At 44.8% G+C, this 26,451-nt stretch overlaps 2 protein-coding genes across 6 annotated transcripts; both read right to left on the bottom strand.

Annotated features, from left to right (window-relative positions):
* UBOX5 (U-box domain containing 5) lies at nucleotides 1-26,300 on the bottom strand. 2 transcript variants are annotated; one of them, XM_056553468.1, is made up of 5 exons: nucleotides 26,135-26,215; nucleotides 9,191-9,282; nucleotides 6,641-7,829; nucleotides 2,949-3,116; nucleotides 1-1,615 (listed from the first exon to the last, which is right to left on the bottom strand). In XM_056553468.1, exons 2-5 carry the CDS (start codon nucleotides 9,242-9,244, stop codon nucleotides 1,404-1,406), a joined length of 1,623 nt encoding a protein of 540 aa, XP_056409443.1. In that variant the 5' UTR covers nucleotides 9,245-9,282; nucleotides 26,135-26,215; the 3' UTR covers nucleotides 1-1,403. The 2 variants fall into 2 exon arrangements, with proteins under 2 accessions (XP_056409443.1, XP_056409431.1); XM_056553456.1 differs by having other exon boundaries at nucleotides 2-1,615; nucleotides 26,163-26,300.
* On the bottom strand, nucleotides 16,198-26,220 carry FASTKD5 (FAST kinase domains 5). Of its 4 annotated transcripts, none has more exons than XM_056553429.1 (2): nucleotides 26,163-26,220; nucleotides 16,198-18,851 (listed from the first exon to the last, which is right to left on the bottom strand). In XM_056553429.1, the coding sequence occupies exon 2, from the start codon at nucleotides 18,812-18,814 to the stop codon at nucleotides 16,532-16,534; it is 2,283 nt and encodes a 760-aa protein (XP_056409404.1). In that variant the 5' UTR covers nucleotides 18,815-18,851; nucleotides 26,163-26,220; the 3' UTR covers nucleotides 16,198-16,531. The 4 variants fall into 4 exon arrangements, with proteins under 4 accessions (XP_056409404.1, XP_056409405.1, XP_056409412.1 ...); XM_056553430.1 differs by having other exon boundaries at nucleotides 26,135-26,211; XM_056553437.1 differs by lacking the exon at nucleotides 26,163-26,220 and adding an exon at nucleotides 25,926-25,946.
* Nucleotides 26,301-26,451: the final 151 nt, after the last annotated feature.

Raw genomic sequence — 26,451 nt, forward strand, 5'->3', positions numbered from 1 at the left:
TGCAGTAATGATAGCGGGGTGCCACAGCGGAGATCCAGGGGGTCCCCAGCAGTGGGACCCCAGCGATCTGACATCCTATCCTTTGAATAGGGGATAAGATGCTAGGGGCGGAGTACCCCCTTAACTAATATAAAACAACAGACAGCAGTCCGAAACCTGATGGACACCATCTAAAATCAATGAGACCTGTTGTGCAACCAAAACTGTAATAGGACGGAGCAGATGTGAACGCAGCCTTAGCTGCCAATGTCAACCTTATGCTGTTATTCTGTTTGTGAAGATAAGGAGGAGACTGCTAAAAGGTTTTCTCCACACAAAAGTGTGAGCTTATTATTGGGATCAGTGTCCAGGTTGACACTGGCAAGAGTGCAGGTTTATTTTATAATATAGATAGTAAATTGGAAAGTTAGAAAAAAAAAAAAAAAAAGTCTCTCAAATTCACATTACATATAAATGTGATTTAAGCACTAGGAATTAGCGGTGTTTTCAGCTCCACAGACCCCCTGGACAAATTGTTATATATGTGGATTATGTTATGAAACCCCCGACATGTAGTGTAAGTTCCGCCCTCATGGAAATACAATGTAAAATTAACAAAATGGGAGACTTCCTTTCATGTTAGATTGCTCTTATCCATACATCACTGCGGTAATAGTAGACGGTTTTGCAACTCAAAAAGAAAAAGAACAACCCGGGAATCTGAAATCTTAAAGTACCTGAGATGTTAAATTACTGAATGGTGGCAGCCATACTGCAAAGTGTATTTGAACTAAAGGACTGATCTATTATGTAACAGGAACTTTATACATGAAGCAATGCTTTATGTATTGGACAACTCCAGTTAACTTGAATATGTTTGGAGCTAAATTATGTATTATCCACATTAGTCGACCAAAGGAAGACAAGGGCAGCCGGCACACAAGGGGTGCCCAAGTACAGCCATTATATTACTATAGAAGTGGTCAGGTGACCAGCAGGGCACAACAGATGGCGTTACAAGGCCTGTATGCTGTTATGACATATTTAATTTTACGGAAACCACGCGGAGAACATACCAGGCACCGAGGAAGGAAAGCATGAGGACCACGATACACAATTGCACTTAATTCCAAATTCAGGTTCCAGCAGGTGTCCATGTTATTTTAAAAGGAACACAGTATGGAATCCCATTGTAAACACAAAACCTATAACTTTTTTTTCTTTTTGGACTTTTCACTAGCACAGCTATGAGGGAGCAGAAACGCCAAGGCTACGGCGCCGTTTATATCTCCTAATGTGACCTTTCTAAATAAATATGCAGAAGTCAGTAGAGATTAGCAGCAAAAAGTTGTGTCCCGTTTAAGCATTATATCCCGGAAGGAAGCTGAACGTGATTGGCTCCTCTGGTGTGTGCAGGCGCCAACTTATAGGTGGACCCTCAGCACATCACGGGTGGCAACGGTCCGACTGCAATTCCTGCAGACCACGGAGAGCGACTTCTGAGTTTCGGCCAGGCAAGAGCGACACATGAGATGGCCGCAGGAAAGCTGGTAGATGGGTTCAGTTTTACAGTAAGCTGAAAATGTTCTCATACAAGATGTGCAGCCTTGAACCGCGCTGCCGCTCCTCGTGTGCTCTGTGGAATAAAGATCAGACACGCACAAGACTTTAGTAACACAAGATTCCAAAGAGAATGAATTCAATGTAAAATTTCCAAAATTTTCGGTGTGTTAAGTATGTTCTCTCCCAGCTCTGTGCTATGTGACACTTACAGTAAATTCGATTCTTCACAAACTTCTCGGCTCGGCAGTTGATGACTTATCCTGCATAAATTAGTTCAGCTTTCAGGCGCTCCGGTGGGCTGGAAAAGGTGGATACAGTCCTAGTAGACACTTTCCTAAGACTGTATCCACCTTCTCCAGCCCATGGGAGCACCTGAAAGCTGAACTAATTTATGCAGGAAAAGTCATAAACTGCCGAGCCGAGAAGTTCGTGACGAATCGAATTTACTGTAAGTTCGCTCATCTCTAATTGTAAGCCTATGGCAGTGTTTCCCAATAGTGTGCATATAACAAAACTACTTTGCCTTTGCAACAGCTGGAGGCACACTGGTTAGGAAACACTGGTCTAGACAATCCTCTGTGAGCCCTTGGCTGTCTGGGCATGCTGGGAGTTGTAGTTTTGCTGGATGCACACTGGTTGTGAAACACTGGCCTATGGGATTGTCTGAATTCTAAGAACCCAATGATATGGGGATTTGCTCCTGCTCTGGATCATTCCCGACAAGGACAGAGGTGTCAGCAGAGAACTGTGCAGACAGAAAAGAACTACACAACTTCCTCTGGAGCATACAGCAGCTGATAAGTACTGGAAGGAATAAGATTGGTAGTTTACAAATGTGTATAACTTTCTGGCACCAGCTGATTTAAAGGGGTTATCCAGAAAAAAAACTTTATTTTATATATATATATATATATATATATATATATATATATATATATATATATATATATATATATATATATATATTATATTTATCAACTGGCTCCAGAAAGTTAAACAGATTTGTAAATGACTTCTATTAAAAAATCTTAATCCATTCAGTACTTATGAGCTACTGAAGTTGAGTTGTTCTTTTTCTGTCTAAGCGCTCTCTGATGACACGTGTCTCGGGAACCGCCCAGTTTAGAAGCAAATCCCCATAGCAAACCTCTTCTACTCTGTGCAGTTCCCGAGACAAGCAGAGATGTCAGCAGAGAGCACGGTTGCCAGACAGAAAAACAACAACTTAACTTCAGCAGCTGATAATTATTGGAAGGATTAAGATTTTTTAATAGAAATAATTTACAAATCTGTTTAACTTTCTGGAGCCAGTTGATATAAAAAAAAAATAAAAAAAATAAAGTTTTTTCCTGGAATACCCCATTAAAAGAAAATGTTTTCCAATGGAGTACCCCTTTAAACAATACCAGTAATGGGTGAGGTGGTGGTCCAGGGTGGGCTCCCGGCGCTCTCCATGTGAAAGCCTTGCTGCTGACTCTTCATAAACTTTGCAGTGTAGGATGGCATGGAGCCTAGGGCTGTGGTGAGAGCCTGGTCCAGGCTTTGTGTCAGTCTCTGTTCATGGGACATTGACTCTGTAATAAATAGAAAAAATCCATCTTAGGAACTGTCCTAGGTTGTCTTTCCAGTCATTCCTTACTTGGCACTCAACAGCTTAAAAGTCAGTTCCTTTAGGGAACATTAAAGATGTAAAAATCACATTTTATAAGACAAAATACTTATAAGACAAAATACAATTTCTGAGTTTTAGGCCCAAAGGTTACAAAACCCGCCTGATAAGATCATGTCCATTCTCTACCATGAAAACGTTTATGAGAATGAGCAGGGTGCCTCGCGCTTCTCTACCTGTTCTGTGCCTATGAGACCTGGACTACCCCATAGGCTTTTGTGAGGAGTCCATAAAGGTCACGTCACACAGAGGATGGAGAGAAAGCACTGAGCATGCACATCTCATGGCTCATTCTTGTGATCAGTCAGGGTCTGAACCCCCCGATCAAAACTTTGCATAGGTCTCTATGACATATTTAATGACAGTGCCCATTTAACAAAATGTAATGGGTTACTTTGATTAAAAAATAAATAAATAAATTGACATGTTGCCCAGACATTTTAAAAAGTTTTGATCGCAATTGTTAGGTAAAAGCCGGGAAGTTCATGGCAACATGCGCCGGACTCCCGGGAGGTCAATCAAATCCAACCTTTTCGCTATATAAGTCTAAGGCTGTGTTCAAATCACGATTTCTTCTTCCGACTTGAGTAGACGATTTTTATAGCTTTAAATCGTATGAAATCGTAGATAAAGTCGGATCCATTGACCTCCATTAAAAAAATCGGATCCACACATCCGATTTGATCAACCCCGATTTCAGACCCGAACAAAAATCGTATGTGTGTAATTGATCCGATTTTTTTAATGGAGGTCAATGGATCCGACTTTATATACCATTTCATACGATTTTAAGCTATAAAAATCGTCTACTCAAGTCGGATGGAGAAATCGTGATGTGAACGCAGCCTAAGCAGTGCATAGGTCTGTTATGATGGCAGCCAGGGGAGTCTACCACGATGCTGCAAACTTTACCGGCATATACCGTATTTACCGGCATATACCGTATTTATACCACGCACCCTCATTTTACCAAGGATATTTGGGTAAAAAAAGTTTTTTACCCAAATATCCTTGGTAAAATGAGGGTGTGTGTGTGCATGTGTATACCCCAATACACTGTTTCTGACCCCACAGAAGCCCCCAGGAAAGGCAGGGGGAGAGAGGCCGTCGCTGCCGGCTTCTCTACCCCCCTGCCTGTCCTGGGGTCTAGAGCCCTGCTGCCGCCGCTTCTCTCCCGCTGGCTATCTGCGCCGCTGCCAATTCTCTCCCCCTGACTATCGGTGCCTGCGCCCCATTGCCGGCGCCGATTGCCAGGGGGAGAGAAGCGGCGCCGGCAATGGGGTAGCGGCGCCAACAGACGGGGAGAGAAGGGGCAGCGGCACCCATTGCCGGCTCCGCTGCCCCGTTGCCTCCCCCATCCCCGGTTGTATAATTACCTGTTGCCAGGGTCGGGTCCGCACTGCTTCCGGCCTCCGGTGTGTGTCCCCTGTGTCGTTGCTATGCACTGCACCACGCGGCGCAATGACGAGTGACGTCATTGCGTCTCCCAGCGCATAGCAACCACGCAGGGGACGCACACCGGAGGCCGGAAGCAGCGCGGACCCGACCCTGGCAACAGGTAATTAATTATACAACCGGGGATGGGGGAGGCAACGGGGCAGCGGAGCCGGCAATGGGTGCCGCTGCCCCTTCTCTCCCCGTCTGTCGGTGCCGCTACCCCCTTGCCGGCGCCGCTTCTCTCTCCCTGGCTATCGGCGCCGGCAATGGGGCAGCGACACGGATAGCCAGGGGGAGAGAACGGGCAGCAGCACCAATAGCCAGGGGGGAGAGAAGGGCCGTCAGCAGGGCTCTAGACCCCAGGACAGGCAGGGGCAGAGAAGCCGGCAGCGACGGCAGGTCTCTGCACCTGCAAAGCCGCTGCAGTTCATTGATTTAAAGGGCCCGCTTTAAATCATTGAACTGCAGCGGCTTATCGGCGTATAACACGCAGGTAGACTTTAGGCTAAAAATTTTTGCCTAAAAAGTGCGTGTTATATGCCGATAAATACGGTAACTATTGATCTAGTTACCTTAAAAAGTTTTGATCGCACCAGTTCTCACTCCTAAGATGTGCTGCGATCAAAACTTTTGTCTTGGCAACATGTCAAAAGTATTTTTTTTTTCTTTTAAATGACAGTAACCCTATAACATGAAGAGGCTGAATCTTGTTTTCAGGCTGTGCATCTAACCTTTAGTACGAATTAGTTCAAAGGCAGGATTGCTGCACATTCCACATTTCTTTACTGTACAGTGGTCCCTCAAGTTACAATATTAATTGGTTCCAGGACGACCATTGTATGTTGAAACCATCGTATGTTGAGACCAGAACTCTATGGAAACCTGGTAATTGGTTCTGAAGCCACCAAAATGTCATCCGAAAATAGGAAAAAGTGAGGATTAAAGAAAAATAAGTAGATAACTAATACAGATAAAGCAAATCCTTATATATAATAGTAAGAAAGATCTGCTGGGAGCTGTAATCACTGTCTATGCCAGTGTTTCCCAAGCAGGGAGCCTCCAGCTGTTGCAAAACTACAACTCCCGGCATGCAGGGAATTGTAGTTTTGCAACAGCTGGGGGCACCCTGCATGGGAAACACTGGTCTATGTTGAGGACAGGAGCTTCTTCTGGGTCCTGTACAGTACATGCAAGGTCCTAAAAATGTAACATGGAGTCGCCCTCACCTGGTGTCCAAAGGAGCAGGTAACCCTGGCACAGGTAAAGAGTACAGAACATGTAGTACCTCCCTGTACTGTAGGGGGCACTACCAGACACCAGTCAGTGCATACGCTTCAGTAATACAGGTGTTTTACGAGTATATTGCCCATTCTGATTGGTCAGTTCTTCCAGCCATTGTCAAGTTGCACAGATCTGGATTGTCTGTAGTATTGTATGTTGAGTCTGGTTTCAACTTACAATAGTCCAGAAAAGACCATTGTATTTTGAAACTATTGTATGTTGAGGCCATTGTAAGTTGAAGGATCACTGTATAGGACATCATAGTCTGCTGCAAGGAATATAGTAACAAGCATCCTACTAGAGTCGTGGTCAGAAACTCATGGCACGCAGGGTGCTTTTGAGTGGAACACGAGAAGCAGCAGCAGAGATGGGGCCTGTCCAGCACAGATGCCCCTTCCTGGGGAATCTACGACTACCTACCCCACTAGCTTGCTGGCTACCTACCTAGTTAGCTAGCTACTTATGTAACTACTTACCTATGTACCTACCTACATAGCTTGCTGCCTACCTACTTATTTAGTTACCCATTTACCCACCTAGCTCTACTTACCTATCTACATGGCAAGCTACGTACCTGGCTGTAAATGACAGTTTTCTATGCAGAAGATCACAGCAGGTCTCCAGAAATAACCACTAATGGACACTCCACTGTGTTATAGGATAAGTGGCCCCATTTACAGATAACACCATCCCTTATAGTTGAGGGAATACCTGAATTGGAGCAATCCATCTGGGACATGTGACTGTCGTTTTCAGTCTTCATCTTCTTGTTTCCAAACTCTGAGGTAGACGAGAGGCCGCTCACCGCTGAAAAGTAGGTGTCTACTTTGTCGCCATCATTGGACGAATCCTCCATCCATTCCACTTTCCTCTTCATGGAGGACAAAGTAATGGCAGAAGCAGTCACCGGCGCACCAACTTTGGCTCTTCCTAAGAGGTTTGAGCCTGGAATATTGTGCTGTAAGAGAAAGTAGTCAATCCTAGCTTTGAGGCAAGGGTGGGGGAGAGGCTGGGAGTGTGGAGAGTAAGGAACACCCGTAAATGGGTCACTCGGCATCCTGCCCCATGACGATTCGCTTTGGTTGCATTTATCGAGTGTGCTTTGGTCGATGACTTTCCCCGATGGAAGGATTATAGGGAAAGTCATGATCTCCAGGGTAATAGGGTCCAGAAACTCCTCCGGGACATCTTGGAGTATATTGGCGAGCTCACTCAGGCTGTGCTGTGTATTTTCTGAGTTGCTATAAGACATGTGGTTACTTTCCATAGGCGACGCGGGATGCTGCTGCTGCCCGAAGCCATGGGGAAGACTTAGGCAAGCAATTTGGTAAACATTCTCCACCACTTCCTTGGGGCTCGTCTTTGCAGGCTGTCCCCATACTTCCACCCTCTTTATACTACAAGGCGTTCCCCCCGCTACGTGCGTTATACAGATCTTCAGGTGGGTAACATTACTTAGCGAGTTCAGCCCCTTATTCCACAGATCCTGGCACGACGACCCATGGTAAGACATGACATTATCGGTCTGATGGAACGGGTGTCGTGGTTTGAAGCCTCTGTTATTAAACGTAGCCTTGCTTTGATTTTTAAGCACGACTTTCCCCACCAAAGCAAAGACCTCTTTGTCCAGCGCCTGGCTGACCAAAGACGGATGGCTCGCCTCGTGGGTATTCCAAGACATTTTGTTGGCGGAGGTAGCTGTATAAATGTCCATTCCTGAAAAATGCTGGTGCCCCCCAGAGGAAGTGTCTATATTAATCCTACATATATCTATATTAAATGGAAAAGAGAAGGTGATGTGTATGGGAGGCTTAATGAAATATTCGCAACGGAAACCCCGATTTCTTTTAGCGAGGTCTTCGGAGACCAGATTCTCCACTTCATACCCATCAGCACTTATCTAAAAAAGAAAAAATATATACATATATATTTAACAAAACTAAGAAATTAAATATATTCTTGTGTGTAATGGTCTTGTGTGTAGTGGTTTTGTGTAGGACGCATAGATATTTTAAAGTTGTCTCGCAAGCCCTGAATGATGTTTGGGTGCACTGCATGCACTGAAGTGTTCGCTCCGGGTCTGAATACGGGTGGCGTGTGACGTCACGCCTGCGTGTGACGTCACACTCCGCCCAGCAATGCAAGCCTACGGGAGGGGGCATGATGGCTATCATGCCCCCTCCCGTAGGCTTGCATTGAGGGGCGGAGCGTGACGTCACACGCCGGCGCAGGCCTGACGTCACACGCCGCCCGCCCTGTAGTCGCCGGTAATCAGTTCGCTCCGGGGACTGATTACAAACGAGGTGCCGCGTGCATGATCCCGGGGGTCCCCAGCGACGGGACTCCTGCGATCAGGCATCTTATCCCCTATCCTTTGGATAGGGGATAAGATATTTAAGCACCGGAGAACCCCTTTAATCCTTCCAGTACTTATTAGCTGCTGAATACTACAGAGGAAATTATTTTCTTTTTGGAACACAGAGCTCTCTGCTGACATCACAAGCACAGTGCTCTCTGCTGACATCTCTGTCCATTTAAAGAACTGCCCAGAGTAGGAGAAAATCCCCATAGCAAACACATGCTGCTCTGTACAGTTCCTAAAATGGACAGAGGTGTCAGCAGAGAGCACTGTGCTCGTGATGTCAGCAGAGAGCTCTGTGTTCCAAAAAGAAAAGAACTTCCTCTGTAGTTTTCAACAGCTAATAAGTACTGGAAGGATTAAGATTTTTTAATAGATGTAATTTACAAATTGGTTTAACTTTCTGGCACTAGATGATTTAAAAAAAAAAAATTAAAAAAAGTTTTCCACCAGAGTACCCCTTTAAAGTAGTGCTGAAAACTAATGGTGGCCACACAAAATATAGACACTTTGGGCCCAACTTGGACATTTCCACTTAGGGGTGTATTCACTTCTGTTGCCAAGGTTTAGACATTAATGGCTGTGTGTTGAGTTATTTTGAGGGGACACAACATTAAGCAGAAGGTCATTTCTTCAGTGTTGTCACATGAAAAGATAATGGCCCAGATTTATCAAACTGTGTGAGAGAAAAAGTGGAGTGATTTCCCCACAGCGACCAATCACAGCTCAGCTTTCACTTTACCTCAGATCGTTAGCTGAGCTGTGATTGGTCGCTGTGGGAAAATCCCTCCACTTTTTCTCTCACACAGTTTGATAAATCTGGGCCATTATGTACATAAATGTAAGAAGAGACTGCATGTTCTAAATCACTTAACAGTAGTAAAGCAGAAGCCAAAAATTACCTTGTTGCAAAATACTCTTGGCTTAAACTGAGGAAGGCAGAGGTTCACAACCATCCTGGCGAATATTCTGTAGGGTCTCCACGTAGCAACACCTAGGAGGTGAAATGAATATATCAAAGCACAAGCTTCCCCATGGGGGTCATAAAAATGAACTCTGACCATGCACATTCACAAATCACTTGGTCCTGTTCAGCTCTTCGTTACATTAGGGTTTGGATGAGTACAGCAGGACTGTCCGAGCCGCTCCAGTAGCCAAAATGACCATTTTATTGGACCGGCAAAGATAGATGCTTTATAGCAGTAGAAAAAAGCATGGCACAATAGGCAATTGGCTCCTGGGCCTTCACCATATTGTTATCCATGGCAGCCTCCAACCTTTAAAGGGGTACTCCGCTGCTCAGCGTTTGGAACAAACTGTTAAGAATGCTGGAGCCGACGCCGGGAGACCTGCCCCATCGTGACGCCACGCCCCGCCGCGCCCCCTCAATGCAAGTCTATGGGTGGGGGCGTGACGGCTGTCACGCCCCACCCATAGACTTGCATTGAGAGGGTGGGGTGTGACGTCATGAGGGGGCGGGGCTATGATGTCACAAGCTCCTGGCGCCAGCTCCAGCGTTCGGAACAGTTTGTTCCAAACGCAGAGCAGCGGAGTACCCCTTTAAAGCGTCAGGCCCCTTTCACACTGAGTAATTCAAGAGGAATTTACTTGAGTTATTCCTCTTGAATTCTCCGCTCCAAACTAATGCACATCTCCTCTGCCCACTGACTTCAATGTTTCTTCCGCTGTCCTGTTCACACTGCAGAAATTCTGCTAGCGGAATTCCGACGCTGAATTCCGTTCCGCTTGAAGAAAGAGCATGTTCATTCTTCAAGCGGAATCCGCTAGCAGAAATCAATAAAAGTCAAATGGTAAAAAAAAAATTACGCCCGACATCACTTTCGCACGAAATTCGCGCGGAAATGGCCGAATAACCCTTCACTTCTTTCTCCCCCATTTCCGTGCACAATTCCGTGCAAATTGCGCGCAAATTTTGCACGAAAATAAAATAATTTTTTCCGCCCGTAAATTTTTCGGCGAGAATTACTCTTCATTTACTCAGTGTGAACATAGCCATACTGTCGTTAGAAACAACTTTTTTCCATTTAATACTTCCTTAAAAACGAAGCATTTTCATAATCTACTCCATTAAAAATTTTTATTACTAAAGATGTGAAATAAACGTTTAAAAACATAGCCACTAGGGTCTCTGGTTTGGTTTTCCTGGTCTGGTTTTCCATGTGGCCCAGTATGTACTAAGAAGCCCCCTGACAGGTGTCCCATGGACGTCTAGTATTCATAGTTCCTTGTTGAGAAACAGCTTTTCTGGGTGGATGTGAAAAAAAAAATGGCAACTGGATTTGTTATAAAGACCAACACCACCACCTGGTGGTCAATGGTGACTACAGCAGATCTAAAATCTCAAAAAAGGAGATTATCCAAGGAAACACGATAATGCTAATGCATGATGCTCACATCTGGAAGACGTGCATGGCTGGGCATGGGACCCTTCAATGACAGCAGGGTAGTTGGGTATTCCCAAGTGCAAAATGTTATCTCTTGGAAAAGCAATTTAAAATTTCCCCCCCCCCCCCCAAAATATATATTTTTTAAAATTTTTGGGATGCATTGGGAGGTCTTTAATTTACAACTGGAGCACATCGGATGTACAGTAAAAAGTCTTCTTTAGGTCTTATAGAGTACATTCACATATTCAAGAACTGCTGCAGATACATATGTAAATAAATAACTGAACACATCACCAAATCTGCAGCAGATTCTATATGTGCAGAATATGCAGTGTATTTCCCGCTAGGGATGTGATTGATTTGCGCGATTTTTCATTTGGCGATACTGAATAAATTCAAAATAGTTTTTAATCGATCCTTTTAGGGATGTGGAATTTGTATCTCCTGACGCCCGGAACAGCATGTCCCAGGCGTCAGGAGATACAAATTCCACATTTGTGGAGCTGGGCAGGCCGGATCTGACGCGGCGGCACTCTGGGTGTATGGAGCGGGCTCCGACTCGTGCCCGCTCCGTACTCTGCGGCCCACGGCTGATTTCAGTAGCCGGGGGCCGCTGATGCATCACCGCCGCTAATATCCAGCATGTGGCGCTCAGAGGGGTGTATGGAGCGGGCTCCGGACTCCTGCCCACTCCATACTCTGCAGCCCCTGGCTGTTCTCAGCAGTCGGTATGGAGCGGCTCCGGACTCCTGCCCACTCCATACTCTGCAGCCCCTGGCTGTTCTCAGCAGTCGGTATGGAGCGGCTCCGGACTCCTGCCCACTCCATACTCTGCAGCCCCCGGCTGTTCTCAGTAGCCGGGGGCCGCCGCTAATAGCCAGCATGCTGCGATCTCCGCGGCTGGCTATTAACCCTTTAGATCGGCGCTGTCAAAGCTGACAGCGGCATCTAAAGGGATCTGTGAATGCTCCCTGGTGGGCTAGTGGGGTGGATCGCCCCTCCCCCCACAGCACGATCGCGGGCGGGCGGTCCACTGTGGAGTTAGCCGGAGGGCTTACCTCTGCTTCCTGCTGTTCCTTGGCTCTGTCATTGATAGAGCCTGGCTTGACCAGGCTCTATCAATGGATCGCAGATCAATGGAGTTCAATAGAACTCTATTCATCTGTCTGAGGAATCTAATGATTCCTCCTAAAAGTCTAATAAAGTGTATAAAAAAAATTAAGTTTTAATAAAAGTGTAAAAGACATTGTTTTTGAGACAAACTCGGGATATCGAGATATACCTAGAAGGTATCGCGATATATCGAATCGCCACACTGGTATCGCGATTCTTGGCGATTCACACCCCTATTTCCCGCTGTGCAGCACATTTACGGTAGCTTTTTTGTACATGATCAACCCCTTAAGAACCAAGCCTATTATATTTTTGCATTTTCATTTTTTCCTCCTCACCTAAAAATCATAACTCTTTTATATTTTCATCCACAGACCCATTTGAGGGCTTGTTTTTTGCATCACCAATTTTACTTTGTAATAACATCACTCATTTTACCATACAATGTACGGAGCAACCCAAAAAATATTATTTATGTGGGGAAATTGAAGAAAACCAAAATTTTGGAAGGTATTGTTTTCACGTTGTACAATTTACGATAAAATGACAGGTTTTCTTTAGTCTGTGGGTCAATACGATTAAAATGATACCCGTTATATACCGTATTTATCGTCGTATAACACGCATTTTTTAGGCTAAAATTTTTAGCCTAAAATCTACCTGCATGTTATACACCGATAAGCCGCTGCAGTTCAATGATTTAAAGCGGGCGTTTAAATCAATGAACTGCAGCGGCTTTTTCAGGTGCAGAGACCACCGCCGCCGCCGGCTTCTCTGCCCCTGCCTGTCCTGGGGTCCCTGCTGCCGCCGCCTCTCACCCCCTGCTATCGGCACCGCTGCCCCTTCTCTCCCCGTCTATCGGTGCCGCTGCCCCTTCTCTCCCCCTGGCTATCGGTGCCGCTGCCCCATTGCCGGCGCCGATAGCCAGGGGAAGAGAAGCGTCGCCGGCAATGGGGCAGCGGCGCCGACAGACAGGGGGAGAGAAGGGGCAGTGGCACCGATAGACAGGGGGAGAGAAGGGGCAGCGGCACCCATTGCCAGCGCCGCTGCCCCCCTCATCCCCGGTTGTATAATTACCTGTTGCCGGGGTGCGTCCCCTGCATCGTTGCTATGCGCTGCACGGCACGGTACAATGACGAGAGACGTCACGCGTCATTGCATCTCGCAGCGCATAGCAACAACGCAGGGGATGCCACACCGGAGGCCTGAAGCAGCGCGGACCGGACCCCGGCAACAGGTAATTATACAACCGGGGATGGGGGAGGCAACGGGGCAGCGGCGCCGGCACCGATAGACAGGGGGAGAGAAGGGGCAGCGGCGCCGATAGCCAGGGGGACAGAAGCGGCGGCAGCAGGGCTCTAGACCCCAGAAAAGGCAGGGGGAGAGAAGCGGGCAGCGACGGCCTCTCTCCTCCTGCCTTTCCTGTGGGCTTCTGCAGGGTAAGAAACAGTGTATCGGGGTATACACATGCACACACACGCACCTTCATTTTACCAAGGATATTTGGGTAAAAAACATTTTTTACCCAAATATCCTTGGTAAAATGAGGGTGCGTGTTTATAGGCCGGTGCGTGGTATACCCCTATACCACTATAATTGTACAGTTTTAAAAAAAATCTCAAACTAATTGAACAAAACTGGTATGTTTGAAATTGCCCTATTTTGACCACCTATATCTTTCAAATTTTTCCGTATACAGGGCAGTATGAGGGCTAATTTTTTGCGCTGTGATCTGTAGTTTTTATCAGTACCACTTTTGCTTATATTTAACTTTTTATAAATTTTGTATACATTTTTTTGGGAATAAAATGTGACAAAAAAAAAGCAGCAATTTTTTTTTATTTACGTTTATGCCATTTACCGTACAAGATAATTAATATATTTTGAAAGTTTGGACTTTTATGCCCGTGGCGATACCTAATATGTTTATTCCTTTTTATTTTATTTATTTTTTACGCTTTTGGGGGGGGGGGGGATTAAAATGGGGAAAAATGGACGATTTTCATTTTTAAAGGGGTAAGGGATTTCCCACATTTTTTTTAAACACTTTTTATGTCCCCATAGGGGATTATTTATAGCAATCAATTGATTTCTAATACTGTTCAGGGCTATGCATAGGGCATAGCACTGATCAGTATTATCGGTGATCTTCTGCTCTAGTCTGCTCGATCTCAAACCAGAGCAGAAGACCCCTGGAGACAACAGGCAGGTGAGGGGGACCTCCGGCCGCCATGCTGTATGATCGGATCCCCGCAGGCAATCAGACCATCCATTTTAAGTACCACACTACCGCAGATGCCGTGATCTCTATTGATCACGGCATCCGAGGGGCTAATGGCGGACATCCGCATGATCACTGATGTCCACCATTACCGATGGGTCCCTGGCTACTGATAGCAGCCAGGACCTGCTGCATATGACTGGATCGATGCTCGCGGTCATGTCCATGACATAAATGTGCGTCATGGTGTGCCACGGCACCATGACGTACATTTATGTCCATTGTTGTTAAGGGGTTAAAATATAAATAAAGGAAGATTATAAATGTGTGTGAATTCAACAGTAAATAGGTCAGGTTGTGAGAATGCACCCTTGTTCAGCTAGACACTGCCCTTTTTTGGGTTTGTCAGATTCATAGGTTTACTGCACAAACACAATTTGGTTGCACACTACACACCATTTTGGCGCACAACCCCACAAAAGCAGGCCAAGTTCACAGTAGTAGATCAGGGCCAATGTGTTAAAGCGTACCCCTGATGCTTTTTTAACAAATGACGTTAGCACTGTCATTTTCCTAAATGACATTAATTTAAAATTTGTCCACCGGATCGGGGAAAAGTAGCTGATCGTGCCACATGCTCCTCACTGTATCCCCAGGATAGGGGGATAAGTAGCTGATCCCGGGGGTGGGGGCTGGTCCAAGTGCTACCACACCCCGCAATCAGCTACCTATCCCCTATCCTGTAGATAGGGGATAGCTTTTTTTTTGCCAGATTTCTCCTTTAACCCCTTGGGTACTCAGTTTTGTGCACTTCTGTTTTTTCCTCCTTGCCTTTTAAAAATCATAACCCTTTCAATTTTGCACCTACAGACCCAAATGATTGCTTATATTTTGCATCACTAATTCTACTTTGTAACGACATCAGTAATTTTACCAGAAAATCTACAGCGAAACCCAAAAAAAATGTGTGTGTGTGTATATATATATATATATATATATATATATATATATATATATATATATAGCATTGTGCAAGAAAATTTTTGTAACTTTTGGGGGCTTCTGTTTCTACTCAGTAAATTTTTCTATAGAAATGACACCTTATCTTTATTCTGTAGGTCCATACAATGAAAATTATACACTACCTATATAGGTTTGATTTTGTCGTACTTTTGGAAAAAAAAATCATAACTGCATGCAAGAAAATGTATACGTTTAAAAATGTCATCTTCAGACTCAACTTTTTTTTTTTTTCTGCGCACGGGGTGGTATGAGGGCAAATTTTTTTCTCCGTGATATGAAGTTATCGGTACCATTTTTGTTTTGATTGGACTTTATCGCTTTTTATTCATTTTTTTTATGTGTGTACGCCATTGACCGTGCGGTGTAATTAACGATATATTTCTGACATTTATGCATACGGCGATACCACAAGTTTATATTTATTTTTATTTACATTTTGTTTTTTAATGGGAAAAAGGGCGTGATTTAAACTTTTATTAGGGAAAGGGGTTAAATCACATTAATACATTTTTTTATTTTTTTTTATTTTTTTACAATGTTATAGCCCACATAGGGGACTATAACATGCAGTACATTGATTGCCAGCACTGTTTAATGATATGCCATAGCATTGCATTGAATAGTGTTTTCGGCGGTCGACTGCTCAAGCCTGGATCTCAGGCAGGTAACGGACGCTCCTGTACTAGCTGATCGGGACACCGCGTTTTCACTGCTGTGGTCCCGATCAGCCCGACTGAGCTGCCGGGAATGCTTCTTTTTTTACAGTTTAGACGCGCGATCAACTTTGAACGCCGTGTCTAAAAGGGTTAGTAGCTATTAACCCCGGGTCCCAGCTAATGTTAGAAGCCAGGACCAACCCAATATGACGCTGGGTCACTGTGTGACCCCACGTTATATCGCGGGAGTGGGATCGGGACGTACAGGTACACCCTGAGTACCCAAGAGGTTAAAATTAACGTAATTGAGGAAAAGTGCACAAAAATAATTGACAATACAATGGGAGGTACGCTTTAATTTAAAGAGCCAATGGGTTAAATAGGTTATCCAGGACCAGAAAAACATACCCTTTCTTCAAGAAACAGCTCCACTCTTTAGTTCAGATTGTCTGCATTATTGCAGTTTAATTTCAGTCAATGGAGAAGGCAGGTGTGTCATTTTTGGAAGAAAGAAGCATGTTTTTTCTAATGAAATAATAAAAATAAAAACTATATCACACAGAAAAACTTAAATCCTGCAGCTTTTTTATTTACATTGTAAATAAAAAACATCACCATCAGGAACAGAGATCACCCTTGTTTGTGTCCATTTAAAACCAGTGAAATATTTTGAATTTTATTATTTACGAAGGATCTATATTGTGACCCCTGAATCAATTTCATTCCAATCTCTTCTGGTGGGTCACCTATGACCTTATGCTGCTGCATCGGAGCCAGGATAATGATGTCGTTAGCAGCCGACACAATAGACGCAAACACCCATCACCTGACACGTTCCAGAGACCCAAACACTTTATGATGCAGATAGGAAAGTTTTTCCGACTGTGATCGTTTCGACAGAGGATACCATTCCCAGTGCGGCAGCTCAACCACCACGTAACCCAACTTTCGCAGCTGCCTCCTCTTCATGTCATGGAGACCCAAGAGCCGCTTGCGTCCATAACAGTAGTGATTACGGTTAGTAACCTGGATTGCCAGCTTAGTGACCTCAGTTGCAGGTATTTTAGTAAGTTTTTCTCTCGTGGTCAACCGGGACAACAGGTCTTCAGTGATTTTGGTGGTACTCTTCGCTCTAGAGCTGGACTTTGCATCACCAGGAGTTTGGTTTTTATTCAGTAACCGGCTCATGAGGTCATCAGTGACTTGAATGCCAATGGGTTTCTTCTTAGATTGTGCGACTTTGACATTTGCTTTCAGTGGGATGGGCTTGTTGTTCATATCAAAGTGCACCTCCAGGTCTTTCGATCTAGTATGAGGCAAGATCATATGGTGCTTTACAAACTCTGCTCCTTCCAACAAGATCTCCAGCATGGAGGCAGCTTCCAGTGCCTCCTCTTTCACATATATGTCTTGATTTGAGAAATTGATAAGCATTTCCGTGACTTCTTGTCGGAGCTCGGGTGAAATGGTTTTTCCAGTGTACTCCGGGCATTCGATCTCTACGCTGCCAGCTATAGTAAAGAGATCCTTCTTCAGTTCATACATGCTTATTTTAGTAGACTGTATTAAGAACTCTTCACTCAAGGCCACCTCAATAAGATCTAGGGGGAACCTCTGACAGAAAGCCAGGGCCATCAGACAAGTCAAGAAGTGTTCTGGAAACGTCTTAAATTCTTGCAGATTCTTATAGATTTCGTTAATCAAAGCAGAGTAAAAAATATCAGCGTTGGGTGGATTATAGGTCAGAATACCAAAAGACCACAGCAACTTGGCAATGTCTTTGCTTCTACAGTAAGACACTCTATCAGGAATGACCGATGCTACCGTATTCATAAGGTCTTCATCCAGAACATGCATCGAGGAGAAGGAAAGGGTCATATGCATGATACCCTGAATGCCCATGTTAGGTATACGATCACGGGCCACCTGTCCAACCCGCTTAAAAAAGTCCATATGGTCAACCCGAGTGAACCTAAACATCTTGAGAATGTTAACTAAAGCATAGTTGCTTATGTCGTTTATGTTTTCTACAACCCTGTCGCCAAACTTTCTCATTAAGTACTCCGATAACCCATGACCAGTTTTGAAATATCCTAGACAAATCGTACCAATTTCTTCTAGGTTGATGGCCTGGAGATACCTTAATACCACGGCCTCAAGTTTCTCCATCAGCTCCTCAGGTGCATGTCTTCCTTCACCAATAATATATATTAACTGGATGGCCTGAGCCAAGTTTAGGTCCATACAACGCAAGTGCATATAACTGTACATTATGGCCAAAAATTTGGGTACGCTATATGATAGGCATCTCCACATATCTGCCACCAGCAGCAGCTCATTGGTAGATAAGTACCAAACCCGACGACTAAACTCTTCTTCATAAGCTTTTAGCATGGGGCGGCTGACAGAAGCTTTCAGCGGGACAAGGGCATGGAGGATGCAAATTAGGTCTCCATGGGTGTAAAGTTGAAGGACTTCCATGCTACGGCTACAAAGTTTCTCAAAATGTTTATTAGATTTTAGTCTGTCAATATGGTCTTCAGGTAGATGACTTAGTTTTTCCAAAAATTCATAAACATCTGCAGGAGCTAGATCATCAATGCAAGCCAATTTCTGTAGAAGGGTTTCCCCTTCTTCCGCGGAAATACACATAGTATGTTCAGAGTTGTAGCACAGAGATTTGTACTCTGGTCTACTTTGTTGAAACCCTCGAGGATCAGCCATACTGTCGTAAGACTCAGCTTCATTATAAATGGTCTCTGTTCTGCTTTGCCTATAAATTTTTGCTAATTTCTCCGATGGGTTTTCCCGAGGCAATACTAGCTTTTTAACTCTTGGCCGAATATTCGGTTTCAGATATTGCTGCTTAGAGTCATGTTCTGCCTGTCCAGTCTCAAGGTTATTGATTTTAGAGGAATATTCCAAAGGTTTACTGCTATCTTGAAGATCTCTGGCATTGTCCGCTTTCTTGAAATATGAGGCAGGCTGAATGAGAATTGTCCTAAGTTTATCTGGATGTTTAGCGCTCGTCCATCTAGTAAAAGATGAAAATGTAGCCGTACGGAAAATGCCTCCTTGCAATCCTCGACACAGTGCAGTAGCCATGGGTCTTGAGGTACCGAATTGGCGGGGTCATAGAGTACTGAAAAAAGGGGTAGATGAAGAATGAGGATGAGTCTTTTAGCAGTATAAGTGAGTGCACAAAAAAACAAATCAGATAAAAATCTGAAAATCCACAAGAGCTGAGGCTGAGAGAGCAAAAGGAGCAGCAAAAACTCCAACAGCCAGCCATGGCGCACTCCATTGATTTATTAAAAAATACAGCAAAAACCTTTATACGCACCATTCATCTCATACCAGGTGTTCAATGAAAACTCAGTAGTCAATACAGTTTCCATTAAAGCCATTTCAAGAGAAAGAAACTCAAGTTTAAGGGAACCAGTCATCCATTTTATAATGCCCAAACCGTGGACAGCATAAAACTAGTGCAGGCATTGCCACTCTGGGACTCAATAAGTTACTCTGATAAATCAGGTGTATCATAGTTTAAAAATGCCAATGGGACCTGGGTAACTAGCCCTTGGGGGTGGGTGCCGGCAGCTGCTCCTAGACAAGCCCTTTACACTGTTAGCTGGCTGGGGATTTCTTTAAAGGGAAACTGTCAACAGTGTCACCAGACTAACCTATCAGTAAAGGTGTGTAGTGCAGGTGACACGGATGAGAACAATACTTACCTACTGACAATACGTGGTCCCTTTCATCTGTTATCTTCCTTATTTGGACGACAGGCTAGATGAACGGCAGGAGCACGCTGAAGTTCACCGCTGCTGCTTCTTTGCTAGGTCTGGCGTGCTGCTCGAGTGCATTGCATGCCCCAAGCCTGCCTCACAAATAAGAAGCATAACAGACAAACAGGACTATGATAAAGGGTAGGTCGTTATCACCCGCACAACACGCCTGTACCAACAGGCTAGTGCGGACGATACGGATGACAGTTTCCCTTTAAGTGAACCAGTCATCACTTTCATGCTGCCTGAACCATGAGTCATTGGGGCTGTCCCCGGTGGCTTTTTGCTGCCCCACCAACCTTGACTGACATATTTCTTCCTCATTTGGTATAATGAGAGCTCTTTCAATGAAGGCTGATGGGGCAAGAAGAAGCTGCACGGAACTATCCAAACAACTCGTGGTTCAGGCCACATCAGAGTCATGACAGGTCCAAGTTTCAGGCCCACCCGATCTACAGAGCCAATGTGGGAAGACGCAGGACACGCTGGACAGGACAGTTGCCGAGGCAATCGTACCACACTCAGTAAAATTCCAAGCACAAGTCCTGTTTGTCAGAAAAGGCTTCGTACACGGAACTACGCCGAGTGTGATATGATTGCTCCCAGCACTCACTCACTGATCTCACACCGGAGCTGAAGACCGCATAGGTCTGAACCTTGGGACTTGTGGGTACTGCGTCCTCTAGGGTTACAGCACATGTACATCCTGAGAGGCATCTGGACCCTAAAGCGAACGCAGGGGCACCAGGACGCACCAGTACATCCTGAGTAGAGATGAGCAAACTTACAGTAATTCGATTCGTCACAAACTTCTCGGCTCGTCAGTTGCTGACTTTAGCCTGCATAAATTAGTTCAGCTTTCAGATGCTCCAGTGGGCTGGAAAAGGTAGATACAGTCCTAGGACTGTATACACCTTTTCCAGCCCACCAGAGCACCTGAAAGGTGAGCCAAGTTATGCAGGCTAAAGTCAGCAACTGACGAGCCGAGAAGTTTGTGACGAATCGAATCCCTGTAAGTTCGCTTATCTCTAATCCTGAGTCCTGTCCTGTCCATGAGGTGAGTGTAGGAGCTGCTGGTAATGATGCACATCAACAATCAGTGAATGGTGCAAACATTTCTTTTTTTTTTTTTTTTTTTTTTTTTTATCCAAACTCGAAAATTTATGATTTTTGGTTATATCACATCCCAGAATTTTTTTTAATAAAAAGTGATCAGATATACCCAAAAGACCGATAAAAAAATTATAGATCAAGGCGCAAAAAATGAGCCTTCATACAGCCCCATATACAGAAAAATAAGAAAGTTATAGGGGATTCACAGGGGTGTGAAAATTTAAAACAAAACTACTTGTCCAAGGGACTAAAACGGAGCACATTCTACTTGTCCCTCATGACGATCCCCTTGTCCTGGTGCACAAAATAATTTTAACCAAAATAGTCTGTAAATAAGTTTTTTTTAGTTTATTTCGTTTTTCCACTCTCTTCTTCCTCCTCGCCCTATAATAGCCATAAGTCTTATTTTTCCCATGTACAGACCCATATGAGGCTTGTCTTTTGCGGGGCCAATTGTACTTCCCATAACATATGTTCCAAAACAAAAAACAAGAAAATGATTTGTGACGTGAAATAGAAAAAAAAAATATGCAATTTTTCTAATTTGGGGGGGGGTTCTCTTTTTACGCCATTTTTCTTGTGGTCAAACTTACATGTTATTGTAATACTTTAGGTCGCCCTGATTATACCAATACCAAATTCGTAAAGTTTCTGTCATGTGTTACTAATTAGAAAAAAAAATTATAAACTTTTTTGTATTAATTGCCATTTCCTGACCCCTATAACATGTTTATTTTTTCATATACTTTTTCATAACTTTTTACGTAATTTTTACATAAACAACATTGACGGTACGGGATATATAATATTATATTTTGACAATTTCGCACTCCTCAATACTAGAGATGAGCGAATTTACAGTAAATTCAATTCGTCACGAACTTCTCGGCTCGGCAGTTGATGACTTATCCTGCATAAATTAGGAAAGAGTCTCCTGAAAGCTGAACTAATTTATGCAGGATAAGTCATCAACTGCCGAGCCGAGAAGTTCGTGACGAATCAAAATTTTTTTTTTTTTTTTTATGAAGAATGGAAACTTTTAATATGGAATGGGTTAATGTGTTTTTTTAACCCCTTTATAACCCCTTTACTCCTTAGCCTGTTTTCAAAATCTGACATGTGTCCACTTATTTGGTAATAACTTTGGAACGCTTTTACTTAGGAAAGAGATTCTGAGAGATTTTTTTTCGCGACGTATTGTACTTTACATTAGTGGTAAATTTTGATTTATTTATTTAGCGTTTTATGTATTAAAAAAATCCAAAGTTTTGCGAAAAAAAATAAAAAATTAGCATTTTTCTAGATTTTACATTTTTTTGCTCGCACGAAAAGCCACGCCGAACCAAACTAATGATTAATTCACATTTACAATATGTCCCCATCATTTGATAAACATTCTTTTACTTTTTTAGAATGTTAGAAGGTTTATAATATTTTCAAGAAAATTGCAAAATTCGATTTTTTCAGGGGCCAGTTCAGTTCTAAAGTGGAATTGAGGGGCCTGTATGTTAGATACCACCATATATCATCCCGAATTCTGACGTATTTAGAAATATCCCATTTGTGGCCTTTGTGTGCTACGTGTCTCTCACACAGGCCTCAGACATGAAGGTGTGCTGTGTGCATTTTCGGGCCTCCTTTTAGTTTAGGATATTTTTTTTTTCTTTTTGCATTATGCAAAGTTGCAGAGGCCTTGGGGTGCAAAACTATTTTTTGGGAGACAAGTTGATGCTTTAATTGGTACCATTATGGGATACGTGACACTGATCATTTTTATTTTATTTTTTTTATGTGGTAGTATACATTAGGGATCAGCCGATATCGATTTTTTTTTTAGGGCCGACACGATAATCTGTCACCCTTCAGGCCGATAGCCGATAGTTTATACCGGAATATCGGTATAAGTTATCGGCTATTTCAAACCCCCCGCCCCGGGAAGGGCAGAAGCCGGTTGCAGATCAATGATTTAAAGCGGGCGCTTTAAATCAATGAACTGCAGTGGCTTTTGCCGGGCCAGAGACCACCGCCGCCACCCGCTTCTCTCCCCCTGCCTGTCCTGGGGTCCTGAGTCTAACCACCACAGTTGCCCCATCGCCTCCCCCCCATCCTCTGCCCACATACCACCGCCGCTGCCCCCCATCCTCTGCCCACATACCGCCGCCCCCCCCCCATCCTCTGCCCACATGCCACTGCCCCCCCAATCTCTGCCCACATGCCGCCGCCCCATCGCCTTCCCCCATACCCGGTGTTATAATTACCTGTTCCCGAGGTCCGCAATCCTTCTGGCTCCGTCGGCGTCCTGTGCAGTCACTGTGCACACTGACGGTGACGTCGCGTTGGGGACGTCACTCGTCATTACGCTGCGCACAGCAACAGCGCAGCAGCCAGAACGATCACGGACCCCCGGGAACAGGTAATTATAACTCCGGGGATGGGGGGAGGCGATGGGGTGGCGTTGGTATGTGGGCAGAGGATGGCAGGAGGCAATGGGGCAATGTCTCTGGCCGGGGGGCGGGGCATTATCAGAATGGTAATTGCAGATACCGATAATGTCCAAAATCGCGATTAACGGCCGATAATATTGGCCAAACCGATAAATCGGTCGATCCCTAGTATCCATAAAAAAAAAAATCTATTCTGCGGTTGTTTTTTTTATTTTTTTTAGGTCGTTCATCATGCAGTATTCCCTAATAGACACTGTGTCTACAGGGTTAACTCAGGATCGGAGCGTAGCGCAGCTCTGATCCTGAGTGCTGCAGACGGCCTCCTCCGGCGGGGCCCCCCTCACCACCGATCACTTCCCTGTGTGAAGCGACGGAGGAGAGGGGGTAGGAGGAGACCTCCGCAAGATCCCTGTTATTGGTCCGTCTGTACTGATGGACCAATAGCAGCGATTGGCGGCCAGAGACTGCTGCTTCAGGGAGGCTAGTCTGTGCAGCCCGGCGGCGCTGATGCAGTTTATTCTCATCAGGTACATGTACGTGGTGATGCAGGAAGTCATCCCTAATCATGTACTTGAAATTGCAGGAACAGGGTAAACTTTTATAATTTTTTTTTTATTTATTTTTTTAGTTTTATTAGTCCTTTAGGGGACTTTAAGAAGGAATCAATAGATTCCTCATACAGATCAATAGAATTCCTTATAACTCATTGATCTGTCCAGGCAGGCTCAAATACAATCCAAATACAGATCCACAGGGCCAAAGGAGGAGAGGTAAGCCCTCCGGCTAACTTTATAGGGGATCAACTCCCCGCAACTGCACTGCGGGGGGCAGGGCATTAGGGAGATCCACCCCACTAGACCACCAGGGATGGTTATAAGGTCCCTTTAGAACGCCACTGTCAAAGCTGACAGCGGCAATTAAAGATGAGCAAACTTACAGTAAATTTGATTCGTCACGAACTTCTCAGCTCGGCAGTTGATGACTTTTCCTGCATAAATGAGTTCAGCTTTCAGGTGCTCCCGTGGGCTGGAAAAGGTGGATACAGTCCTAGGAGACTCTTTCCTAGGACTGTATCCATCTTTTCCAGCCCACCGGAGCACCTGAAAGCTGAACTAATTTATGCAGGATAAGTCATCAACTGCCGAGCCGAGAAGTTCGTGACGAATCTAATTTACTGTAAGTTCGCTCATCTCTAGAGGCGATCTAAAGGGTTAATAGTTGGCCACGCTGAACGCCGCAGGCTGGCTATTAGGGGTGGCCCCCAAGCTACAGAAATATGCTCAAAGCTGCCGGGTATGAAGTGGGCTTGAGTCAGGAGTCCGCTACATACACCCCAAGTGCCGGCGTATGAACATTTAAGGTCCGTCCCTGCTTGCCCGATGCAGGGTTAAAGGGGTACTTCGCCCCTAGCATCTTATCCCCTATCCAAAGGATAGGGGATAAGATGTCAGATCGCCAGGGTCCCGCTGCTGGGGACCCCCGGGATCTCCGCTGTGGCGCCCCGCTATCATTACTGCACAGAGCAAACTCGCTCTGTGCGCAATGACAGGAGTCGGAGCATAGTTATGTCAAGGCTCCGCCCCCCTCGTGACGTCACGGCCCACCCCCCAATAAAAGTATATGGGAGGGGGCGTGGTGGCCATCACGCCCCCTCCCATAGACTTGCACTAAGCGGGCGGAGCCGTAACGTCACAAGGGGCGGAGCCGTGATGTCACAATGATCCGGCACCTGTATCGCCGGTCATTACGCACAGAGCGAGTGTGCTCTGCACAGTAATGATGGCGGGGTGCCACAGCGGAGATCCCGGGGCTCCCCAGCAGCGGGACCACGGCGATCTGACATCTTATCCTGTATCCTTTTGGATAGGGGATAAGATGTCTAGGGGCGGAGTACCCCTTTAAGCACATGAAAAATGTACCTTGTTAGTTTGATTTATTTACTTATTTTTTAAAGCAGTTCAATATTAGAAATGTCTGTAAAGATGGGGGATCATCGTGTCGAGCCACAGAATAAAGAGAACAGGTTAGTGTTACTGTAAAGTGCACCGCGGAAAAATGAAACCCCAAATGTGGCAAAATTGGATTTTTCTTTTTAAAGGGGTACTCCGGTGAAAAACTTTTTTTTTTTTCTTTTAAATCAACTGGTGCCAGAAAGTTAAATACATTTGTAAATTACTTCTATTAAAAAAAATCTTAATCCTTCCTGTACTTATAAACTGCTGAATAATACAGCGGAAATTCTTTTCTTTTTGAAACACAGTGCTCTCTGCTGACATCTCTGTCCATTTTAGGAACTTTCCAGAACAGCATATCTTTGCTATGGGGATTTCCTTTTACTCTGGACAGTTCCTAAAATGGACAAAGATGTCAGCAGAGAGCACTGTGCTCGTGATCTCAGCAGAGAGCTCTGTGTTCCAAATGGAAAATAATTTCCTCTGTAGTATTCAGCAGCTAATAAGTACAGGATGGATTAAGATTTTTTAATAGAAGTAATTTACAAATCTGTTTAACTTTCTGTAAATAGCCGATAATTTATAGATCGGTATAAGTTATCGGCTATCGGCCCTAACCTCGATCGATATCGGTCGATCCCTATTTCCTTTATAACGACTGCTGGTTTGTTATTTTAATGCATTTGGGGTTCCTGCCAGGGCATGCTGGCACTTACAGTTCCCAATAGAGGAGCAAAAATAAAAAAAATAATAATTATATATACACACACATACCCAATTTTTTTGGGGGGCACCCTCATACATTTACACAACCCTATAGGTGGCGCTGTCTAGTCAAGGACATAGGGGCCACAGGCATTACACACCAATACCCTATTCTCCTAATCAACCAATCACAGCTCAGCTTTCATTTCCAAACCTGCTATGGGAAACAGAGAGCTGTCTGGTTGCTAGGGGCAACAAGGAGACTAGTGTGTGAGAGCCAGTTACCATAGATAAGGCCAAGTGAGTAGAGTGTCTCCCCCTCATCTAGCTATGGAGGTATACACCGGTGCCGCTCATAGATACACGCAGCCTCATTGTGTGACCCGGCACAGACAGCTGTGACCCCTCTCCAGACATACGTACATAGCAGACACACAGGACGGTGACATACCGGCTCCGGTCTCCTCTATCGCCGCCTGTCCATGCACTGGGGAGAGACGCAATCCGGCGGCGCGCACTGATGACGCGCACAATGTCACTACTGCAGTCAGCCGAGCCGGGAGAGGGCGTGGTCAGTTCTCCAGGAACGTCAGCCGCAAGGCGTTCCGCCAGGAAGTGAACTCTTGACGCTGCATTGCCAGTAAGTGGGCGGAGCAAGACGGTTTTACAAGGTGGGTTGAAGCTGTCAATGTGATACGTAAGGGCGGAGCCGAATCTATCCATCTAATGTGTGAGGAACC

The sequence above is a fragment of the Hyla sarda genome, chromosome 1 (assembly GCF_029499605.1).
Source record: "Hyla sarda isolate aHylSar1 chromosome 1, aHylSar1.hap1, whole genome shotgun sequence".
NCBI classification, from domain to species: domain Eukaryota; kingdom Metazoa; phylum Chordata; class Amphibia; order Anura; family Hylidae; genus Hyla; species Hyla sarda.

What these genes read in the sequence shown, in the direction of transcription:
- UBOX5 (XM_056553468.1), bottom strand. Translation starts at nt 9,244, where the DNA reads ATGGTTGTGAACCTCTGCCTTCCTCAGTTTAAGCCAAGAGTATTTTGC. An exon ending in CAAGAGTATTTTGCAACAAG is followed by an intron (nt 7,830 to 9,190) that starts GTAATTTTTGGC and finishes TTTCTTTTTTAG; the next exon opens with ATAAGTGCTGATGGGTATGA. An exon ending in GATGGATTGCTCCAATTCAG is followed by an intron (nt 3,117 to 6,640) that starts GTATTCCCTCAA and finishes TATTTATTACAG; the next exon opens with AGTCAATGTCCCATGAACAG.
- FASTKD5 (XM_056553429.1), bottom strand. Translation starts at nt 18,814, where the DNA reads ATGGCTACTGCACTGTGTCGAGGATTGCAAGGAGGCATTTTCCGTACG.